We start from the raw sequence: 10,757 nt of genomic DNA on the forward strand, positions 1-10,757 counted from the left end.
CTTCCCTGGGCTGTGGAACATTCCCAGGGAGGAGGTTCCCTAAGTGACAGTGGCGATTGGAGACAATCCAAAGTTCAGCTGAACTAGATTCCTCATCCAACAATTTCGTTTGAAACCATCAAGGAGATGTGGAGCTGGGGTTCAGGCCAGGAATTGACTTGTGGGTGAGGAGACTTAGAACAATCTGCAGAGGACCAGGGAGTCCAGGCACACAGGGAAGGAATTGCAGCCGAGAGCAGAGGTTGATGGGGCTGCTATGAGGGAGAAATGCAGGGGTGGGGTGGGGGTGGGGCTGGATTCTCAGCTCCATCCTCTGGGCTTTTGTCCTGAGGATTTTTTTTGTGAGTTACTCAATCAAATTTTAATGATGAGGAACTGGGTTCTCATGAATTATTCCTAGGCCAGATTTCCTTTGTTCTGTAGAAGTGTGCTTAGATTTCAAAGCATCATTGTTAGATTTCTCTGATTAAGTCCTTTCTTGCTTCCTACTCTCTGAAGCTCTTTTGAGAAGTTTCTAGTCCCGACCCTCATCCAGAAGGTAAGACTAGCATCCTTCTCTTTTCTAACTCTTGTCTATTTGGGGACTTGGAGGCTTATCTGAAATCCTGAATTCTGCACGTAGCGCGGTGCCGGTCACTACCACTACTCCCTCCAGGTCAGCCATGTTTCCGTTCTCATCATGTTTGCTGTCCTCCACTGAAAGATGAGGCAGACTGCCTTCTCTACCATCCTATGATGTTTTTGTTCAGCCATGCTGACCCGAGAGTCCTTCAAGTTGGCCTCAAACTTTCAGAAACTCCTAGCTGCCATTACAGTCTTGAGCTACCACCAGCAAAACTATAGGTTCTTATTGCATTTAATGGAGGGGGACTAAGACTAGAATGGGAAATTCCTAAATGCTACTTGTTGGAGATGTTGACCTCTGTGGGACATTGTGAGGTCGAATGTTTTCAAGAGCCTCCTTATACAAATGAGTGAAAGCAACAGAGAAAATTGTGAGTTCTGTTAACTCTGAGTATGTGCTCTGCCTTGCCTAGAACAGCCTTTGCAGTAAAAATTGCTGCCTATTCCAGTACCTGATACAGGGCATGGAGCTTTCAACTGCATCAGGGCATCAGCAAAAACAGAGACCCATAGCTCCCTGCATTTGGTTACGGTGGCCGACTGTAGAAGAATTCAGTTCTCCTGCAATTTATGTTTCAGTTGTGAATTAAGAGGCACTTTTTAACATGCATGTTTCTGAGTTTCGATTTAGTATACCTGCATAGTAGTAAACTTTCAAGAATGCGTGTGTGTGTGTGTGTGTGTGTGTGTGTGTGTGTGTTATGGTTTTACTGCTATGAAGAGACATGGCTATGGCAACTCTCATAAAGGAAAATATTTCATTGTGGCTGGCTTACAGTTTCAGAGTTTAGTCTATTATCATCATGGCATCAAGTGTATCAGGCATCATATCCAATCAGAAAGCAGTTGGTTATCCCTACAACTGCCTGACCAACTGTTAACACCAGTGACCATCACTCTCCAGGCAGGTCAAGGTTATAAAGTGTAAGGTCCAGCAGTGATGAAGATAACGTCTTTTCTCCTAGCACTTTCTGGCAGAAGTAGAGTTTCCTGGTCAACCCAAGATTGTTTTCTCTATGTCTCACATCCAAAGTGAGTGCTGTCTTCTGTAACAAGGTTTTATCATGTAGTTACGGTGAGTCACCAAGAGCTGTAACAATACCCTGTGTTGTTTTGGGTGCCACTGGAACCTCTCTGATCAATAACTTGTATCCTATGCCTGGCTGTGAGATTTTCAGTTAATAATCCCTATTTTCTGGAATAAGCATGGTCGGGTAGTTTTTTTCCAACTATTTCAAAATAAACTATTTTAAATTAGCATATATGCTAATTGCCATAAAATTTCCTTATATATCATTATCCTTGGTTAACCTACTCCATACCTTTTCTTCTCCCCAGTCCCTATATCTCCACTTACACATTTAGCTTCATGAGCCTGTCTTCCGTTCCTGTCACCGGTAGCCAGTCTACCAGTTACTTTATGTTTCCTCAGGTTGGGAGAATCATAGGTTTCCACATAGCTTCATTTTTAAACAGTTCTTGAGCTCCGCCCCATCCCATGGAACCATAAACACCAGGCCTTACCCCAGCCTCAGGGAGGTTCTTACTTCTAGTTTGAGAATCACTGGTTTGGAAAAGTGGTTTTCAGTGTCTTTGGGGCATCATAATCATGCATGGGCTTCAAGACTCTAATTGCTTGGCTTCCAGTTAGTTTCTCACTAATGTGGGCTGTAGAATGCACTTTGGGATTTTAACAGCTCCCCAGTGAATTTCCCGCTATATTCCAGGCTATGTTCTAGCCATAGAGAGCTTGATGAAATATCCTACACTCAGTTCTCCTGGGTGAGGAGGTGAAGAGGGGGGCATATTGCTCCCAGCTCTACGTGAACCTCCTTCCCCCTGGAGAGCATGCCCTTCTACTGCCTGATTAAACAATGTTTATAAATGGGGCATTTTCTATGCTAAATGAATATTCACTCAGTGTGATTTGTTTTAAAAGTTGCTTATAATGCTATATTTGTTGAACAAATGTAGACACTCATATAGTTCAAATATTAACTCCTAAATCCTCCAAGGTTTTCCCCATGATATACCATCTGGCAAGCATTATTGTAATCATCTCTTTATTATCCACACTAATGAAGGACTAGCATAGCATTGGTAATTGAAAAACAGGGATTGTTTAAAATCATTCAGGCTATTACCAGCTCTGCTTCCCCAACCAGGAAGCACCCAGGAGTAGAAAATATTGACCAATGATCACTTCCTATCAAGGTGACAATGCATGCTCTTTCTGCTAGAAATGGGATAAGTAAGAGGTTTCTAAATTGTAATCCCCCTTTCTGAATAAATGCGTTGTTAAATGCACAGCCTAAACACACAGCAGGTGAACAGTGTGTATTGATGCTGAACCCATGAATTAAATGTGATGCAGTGTTTGTTGTATGAAATTTAGGATTTTGGGAGACCTTGTTCTCCACCTTCTGACACTGTTTGTGTAACTGGAGATGAGCTAACATGTGTCCCCATAACCAACAGCAGGTATATCACCTGAGAATTTATTAGAGATTCAAGTTCTTGACTCAGACACTGCTAGCAAATTGCTGTCTGGCAGTGAATCCGGCAGATGGTTCTTCAATCAGCCCCTTGGGAGATCCTAAGGCCTCCTAGCCCCAGGCCTAGGTCCATGCTAATGTTACTTGCTCCAGCTCTTACTGGTCAGTACATTGCTCCTCAAATGTAGACTCTGGTGTTTTGAGAAAGAAAGCACCCATTCTGTTCCCCATCCCCTGGGAGCTGAGTGCTGTCTGCTGTGAATCACAGAGCACCACTTCCTTGAGAGCTAACAAATGACATTTCAGAAGGATGTACAGAGGTGCACAGGCTTCACAGTAAAACAAGGGGAAATTTCAGGCTATTCATCAAAACCTTGCACCTTCTTTTTCAAGACAGGTGGAAGAAATAACATGCAGCAAGCAAAGAAAATATATCTGTACATATCTGATGAAGCATCTCATCAATGAAGAAGGAGTGGTCCAGTTCTTAGTCTTACTGAGATCTCAGCATAGGTGTTATTCTTGTGACAATACAGAAAACTCTCAAATATACAGGCCTGTAGTTCTATTCCTTTTCTTATCAAAAATCTACAGATGTAAAATGATTTCACTCACTATTAAAGAACAGAAGCTAAAATATCATTTCAGGAGACTGAGATCATGATACTTAGAACCATGATACTTAGTTCACCCACCCACAAAATAGGATATTCTTCATCTGAAGTGCAGCGATGTTTCTAAATTAGAACAATTCGTTGAATGATCAAAAGCAATTTACTAATTGGCTTCTGTGTAGCAAGAGCCTATTTTTTGGAGACCAGTAGGCCACAGAGAATGTGGTCTGTTACAGGATCTGGTAGGGAAGAAGAAGTTAGGGCTCCTGCTAAATAGGCTGCATCACAAGTGAATTTTGCCTGGGGGGGGGGGATAATGTGCACGGAGAAGAGCTGACAGTGATGAACCAGCACTGGATATCTCTGTGAAATTTGCAGCAACGTTAGATTGATCAGCATCAGCAACACGTCAACAAATTCTAACAACCCTCTGGCTCTGGCACATACTGGTTCAGTTTTGGGTTTACCCTCTGGCTCTGGCACATACTGGCTCTGAAACTGACAAGCTACACAATCTGTCAGTGCCTCAGTTTCCTTTTTACACGAGGCCATAATTACTTCATGGACCCGGTGATGGTTTGCTGAGGGTAAAGAGGACACTTCATTCGTAGGACACTTTGCCACATCTGCAGCATGATAAGAGATTTTATTATATACCAACTGGCTCCATGGTACCTTAAGGGAACTCTAAACAGCCAATACAGTCAGCTTTCAGCATCCATGGGTTCTTTGCCTATCAACCATGGATTAGAAACACTTACAAGAAATTTCTTCTGTACTGAACATAGATAGAGCTTTTTGCTTTCATCATTTTCTAATAATACAATATAACATCATTTCATATCATTGACATATTAGATAATACAAGTAGTCTAGAGGTTATTGAAGTATGCAGAGAATTGCTTTCCCTCCCTTCCTCTAGCCCTCCCTCTCCCCATTCTCCCTCTTTCCATCCCCCTCTGTCTCCCTTCATTCCTTTCCCCTCTCTTTCTCTTTCTTTCATTATAAGGACCCTCTGAATACCAGTACTGTACTTAGTGAGCAGATTATATGGCCAAGAAAAAAATTATTGACAGAAGAAAACTTTAAGGGTCCAAGTGTAAAATTCAAGCAAAAGTGATGGCTCTTAGGTTATAGAGGGTTTCTCCTGGTCATCTTCCTTCATGGTACTTTTTGTGAGTTGTTAGAATTAGATTGAAAATTCAGAAAAGTTCCGTTTTATTTTGTTTTGCTTTGTTTTTCAGTTGAGTGCCTTTTCTTTAGTACTGGGGATTGTACCCAAGGTCTCATGGATGCTAGGCAAGCATTCTGCCACTTGGGTATAGTCTTGGCCCTCTATAAACTTTTCTTTTTCAGACAGGTTCTCTCTAAGTTGTTCAAGATGGCTTTGAATTGCTTCTATAGCCCAGACAAACCTTAAACTTGATATCATCTTGCCTCAGCCACCAGAGTAGCTGAGAGTACACAAACAGGCGCAGCTTGGTTTCCTTTTTATTTATTGTTGGAATAGATGAATAGGCTAATACTAGAAATTGGTTTGAAGTGAGTATTCCGTTGTGTTGTCTTTTGTAGCACTCGGTCTTGTTGGCTAGGCCATGCCACTTGGTGGCCCAGACTTTTGTGAAGTAAACTTTTAGTCCAAGTGGCAGTAGTGCGAAAGTAAATATGTTCAGCTTTCAAACTGTGAAAGGGAAAATGTAGAAACATAAGGTGGTTGAGGCATAGTGTCCAAAAATGTTGCCAAGTCTTGGCCAAATCCATGCTCTGAGGTCCTATGCTGGCACGTGGAGGCATCTAGCCACAGTTTCTTATGAGCCACAGGAGGACAGCAGTGACATCGGCTTGATGGGGATGTGGTGAATTTTCATGCTCACAGAGTACAAGCTAGCAACAGCACCTTAACTTCCTCAGTAAGGAGCAATCCTTGAACCATCATCTGGGCTCAGGAAAACCAGATGTATCAAAATAACTAGTCTGTCTACATGGGGCAAGTTTTACTCTTTTTTTTTTCCTAAATAATTAACCTTAGTGAAATCTCCATTGGGTTATTTCATGTATTTTAATTTTCTATTTCCAGTTGGATATGATTGGAACCTCTCACTTCAGTAAAATACCAAATTAAGACTAAACTGGGGTTGGAGGGATGGCTCAGTGGTTGAGTGCATGTGATGCTCCTTACCCTCAAGGGTTCAGTTCCCACCACTATAGAGAAGCGGCTCATAACCAGCTACAGTGCCACCTTCGTGCATTCCAATGCATTCACTCCTCTGAAGTCACCTATACTCACAGGTACACAAACCCACACATGGATGTAAACAGACTTAATTTAAAACAAAACAAAACTGAGCTGTACTGTGCTTGAAATGACAAATGATTTTTTTTTGTTGTTGTTGTTATATTAATTCCATGAGCTAGGTACATCTCTCTCATCAGTAGTTGATCCTCAGTGTTTTAAAAGCTCTCCAGTGTTTTATGGAATAAATCAGGTTGGAATGCAATAACAACATCCAAACCATTGGGTTGATACGGATCACTGGAGACACATGGTAAACTAGGGCTGCAGACAGAACCACTCTGCCTGGATTTTTGATACTCTTAATTAGTTCTTAAGTAAAACTTGAGATCATCCTGGGAATAACAAGTGACGTGAATTCTTATTCAGATGAACACATTATTCAAATGTGGGTAATTGTAGGTGGTTTGAACCTGGAAGCAGGGAGTGAAAAGACCTGCTGATTCTGAAGTTAGAAAGAATCACTATTGGCCAAATTTTCCTTGGAAAAAGAGACTAAAGCTGTTTATTAGAAAGTATTTAGAGATACAATAAAAATCATTGTTTCATGCAAATTATGTAAATTTTAAGGAGGTCTTAAAATGTCATTTAAGGAGGCAAAAATGCCATCATATTTGATTATTTGAATTCTGACTTTAATGTTTCTTTTATTTTTTGAAACTTCTTTATTGAAGTAGATTCTTTGCTCATACAATATATCTTGTTTACATTTTCTTCCTCCTTTGACTCCTCCCAGTTCCTCTCGACTTCCCCCACTCCAGATCTACTCCCTTTCTATCTTTCATTAGAAAAGAAAAACTTCTAAGAGGTAACAACCAGACATGACAAAAATAAACTATAATAAGATGAAGCAAACAGTATCCTATCTATCTATCTATCTATCTATCTATCTATCTATCTATCTATCTATCTATCTATCTATCTAATCAGATATTGACTGGCTACTCTCACAAGTTCTGAGCAAATTTTCTACATTAGCATTGTATGATTTTTTTTTTTTTTACATACAACATGATGTTGGGAAGTAGTTGTAAATTGTGGAATGTTACCTCTAGTGACTTAACACATATTCTAAATTGTTACAATTTATATGTTGGAATAGGGTACCCATTGTCGTAATTCTTGTTCAACTCAGTATTGGAGATACCAACCAGATTAATTAGGGTAAAAGAAAGAAATACTGGAAAAGAAGAAGTCGAATTGTTCCTGTTTGAAAATGACACTGTCCACCATCTATGGGAGAAAACTCTGATGACAAAAACAACCCCCAACCCAAACCTGTTAATACTAAGTGAACTCAGCAAGTTGGATGTTATAAAGTCAGTATACAAGAATCAGCATTTCTGTACAGCAAGAACAAATTGTCTTCAGCAATCTTTTTTCTTTGTTTTTATTTATTTATTTATTTATTTAAGTCTAAAATAATAAAGATCACAATTTCTTTGAATCCATTCACCACTAATGATCTGGGCTGGTTTTGATGACTGATGGAGGAAAGTCAATCATTTGGATGTCAACTTTTCTTAGACATAACTATGTTGAGCCATCACCATGCTGTGTGTGATAACTCAGGCTAGTTACTCTTCTTGAGGGCAGGCAGATGTCAGGATCCTGTGCACATCTACAATGGTTCCCACTGCCTGTACTTGGAGACCTGTCTAACGCTGGACAGTTCACAAGCCAACCAAGAGGGCTGATCATACCTCACCTCACCTTTAAGGTGAAGATGCCCATAGGTTGTGGCTTCTCAAGGTTAGCTTTTTTCATAAATGACAGAACTGTGGCTTCACCCCACAGCTTCTCTCCCAAGTGCCAGTGGCTTCACTTCAGTGTAGCCACCATATACATTTAAAACACACATTATGTTCTTTTTCTTAATGTGTTACTTGTCTAATCTTACATTTGATCTCCAACTGGGTCACCCAATCCCATGTATAAAAAAGCTCTTCTCTCTGAACCTAGATTGCTGGGGGAACTCCCACCCATGTAGATTGGTACAGAGACAGGCCATGCCAGCATCTTTCAAATTCCCATTCATATAGGCTGGTTCAGAGGCAGGCAATGACAGCATCTTTGATTACTTGTCATTCACCTCACGATGCTTCCATCCTAAGGGGAGATCTTAGTTTGTAGTTGATGACATCTGCTGGAGCATTAATGGTGGCAACATTTTCTTTTTCTCCTCACAGAATCATGTCAATCCTGCCATGGACTTCACGCAGACCCCTCCTGGGATGCTGGCTCTGGACAACATGCTGTATTTCGCTAAGCACCACCAGGATGCATACATCCGGGTAAGCATGATGGCTTCTCTCAGATACTGCCAGTGTCCTGTGGAATTCTGTTTTCCAACCTACACACAGAAGGAGATTCCTATTAGATGAGTCACCCCAGTGTTTCCCTTTTATCAGTGGTAAACTAAAGACATGAAACTGATCAAGGGGCTAAAATAAGAATGCCTCATTTATACAATTTTTTTTACACATATTTAAACAATATTACTGGACAGTGTTTTTTATAGTTTCATATTGACGTGTGAGGAAAAACTCTTATGTAGTAAAAAACAGAAATGAACTACGTACTCAAATCCTGGAAAATCTCAAAACCCGCAAGACTTCTTCCGTGGTTGGAAAGAGGCCAAGTTTCCTTACCGCCACATTGCTTCATTTCAGTCTAATGTTTAGAGACGCAATAAAACAATCACAAATGCAGAGAAAAACAGGAGACTTGTAGAGTGAAATCTTTCTACATTTCATAACAGACCGCTACAGAGGCTAGGGAGGCAGAAGGAAGTGGAGACCTCTGTGCTTCTAGCAGATGCCACCTGGTGCCTGGGCATTGCCTTGTAGAGAAGACAATGAGTGCCACTAAAGCTTATCTGGGTTGCACAGCAGAAGCCCTCCGATGACACCATGTTCTTGTCTTCAAGGAGGAGAGCTCAGATGTCATTAGGATAGAATGGATGCAAGATTGAAATCAAGGAGGGATTTGAATTGAGTGGGAGTTAGAGTTTAGTTACAGTTTAGTTACAGGTTAGAAAGCGTTTGAAGGACAAATTGCTCAAAGTAAGAAGAGTTGAGAGGATCTGAAAATGGGGCATGTGTACTGGGACATGTGCTGCCAGACCCTAATTAACATTGGTGTCCTGAAGATGTGGCTTGGCACTGTTAGCAGTTAGTGATTTAAAGATGGGTGATTCCATTGTCTGGGCTAAAGTGTCTTCTGTTAAACAAGGGAGACTTGGGGGCTCTCAGCCATGATGGCGCTTCCTTGGCGAGTCTTTGGAAACGGAGAATGCTATGCCCACAAGAGGACCTTGGGTATATTTGGGTAGTCTGCTGTGAGAAATTGTACCATGTAGTGGTAACTCCTTTGTACAAAGCTATGTTGGACTCCATATTTTCTGTAGGCCTCATATTTTACAAGTATGTAATTTTCTATGTGTGCACTTTGAGAAGTTTTGAGCTATTATGTGTAATTTGAGTATATAAAAGACTTTATGGTCATTTCTCTGAAAGGTGTGCAGTCTGGTCCTTGGTGAGAAGTGCAGTCTGTCTTAAGATAATTGTTTTGCCATACAATTTTGACCTGAAGCCCAGGCATAGTGACTATATGCCTTTAATCCCAAAACTTGGGAGGCAGGAGCAGGTTGATTTCTGTGAGTTTGAGGTTAGCCGCACTGTCTCAAAAACAAAAAAACCAACAAAGAATCAACAAAAGTAAGCCCTGTAAAACCCTTTAATTTCACACACACACACACACACACACACACACACACACACACACACTGCACTCTCATTTTCTGTGCATGTAATCTGTTTTCATCATAAGAAAACTAGTATTTAGGGAGATCATACAATATCTAGCCCCGGAGAATTGACTGTGAAAAGTGGAAGCTGCGTGGAAATTGAATTTCCCATCAGCTGGTTGATGGTTGCAGATAAATGCTCTAAGATTAGAGCTTGCTGATGCCAAATGTATTGTTAATTGCATAAGAAGCATATGCCTTATGAAAAGTAATTTAATGTCTTAAGCTTGATTTCTCAGTGCATTTTATAAACTGTGATAAGTGAAATTAATACCATGGCAACCTGAAAGAACCTTGTACTTAGCAGAGATGAAGAAAACCTAGATACAAAGCAAGGCTGGTCCCTTTTGTTCTCCTGCACATTTCTTTATGGGTGGAGATAGATGCATGTGGCTCATATATTGTTACATCTTCTCACAAGAATCTCTTCTACCATATTCTCTAGGTCCCATGTGACTTTGGGGCATTAACTACTTGATGCAAGGCCAAAGCTATCTCTGTAAATGCTACTTCCCTGTGTAAAACCTGAGGTTCTGTGCCAGCGGGATTCTGGTGACCTTGAAGGTAGACACAGTGGTCGTAGAGCTCATGTGCTCTACAGTACTGAGTGACACCAGTCAGCTGGCTTCGTTTGGTCTGTGACCTGGGAGGTCCCTTCCAACACATTAGGAGAAATTTATTTTTAAATAATATTTTTTTAACTCCTTAAGAAGCCCACACATTGTATCTTGATCGTATTCACCCATTCTTACAATTCTTCCTCTGTGCACGTCCCTATCTGCTCAACCTTTTGTTCTTGCCTCTTCATCCAGTCCAGTTGCTGCTCGCCAAGTCCTCTTGGGAGTAAGGTCTGCCTGGTAGTTTGAGATATATCCAGTATCTCTCTCTCTCTCTCTCTCTCTCTCTCTCTCTCTCTCTCTCTC

The 10,757-nt window shown here is 40.9% G+C and overlaps 1 protein-coding gene across 6 annotated transcripts in view; it reads left to right on the forward strand.

Moving 5' to 3' along the window:
- Elmo1 (engulfment and cell motility 1) overlaps nt 1–10,757 on the forward strand; it is a 518,869-nt gene that overhangs the window by 253,234 nt on the left and 254,878 nt on the right. For all 6 annotated transcript variants that reach the window (XM_029547332.1, XM_029547328.1, XM_029547330.1 and 3 more), the window contains one exon: nt 8,216–8,320. In XM_029547332.1, coding sequence (XP_029403192.1) covers nt 8,216–8,320 — 105 coding nt within the window. The remainder of the gene's footprint in view (nt 1–8,215; nt 8,321–10,757) is intronic.

The sequence above is a fragment of the Mus pahari genome, chromosome 16 (genome assembly GCF_900095145.1).
Source record: "Mus pahari chromosome 16, PAHARI_EIJ_v1.1, whole genome shotgun sequence".
Lineage (NCBI taxonomy): Eukaryota > Metazoa > Chordata > Mammalia > Rodentia > Muridae > Mus > Mus pahari.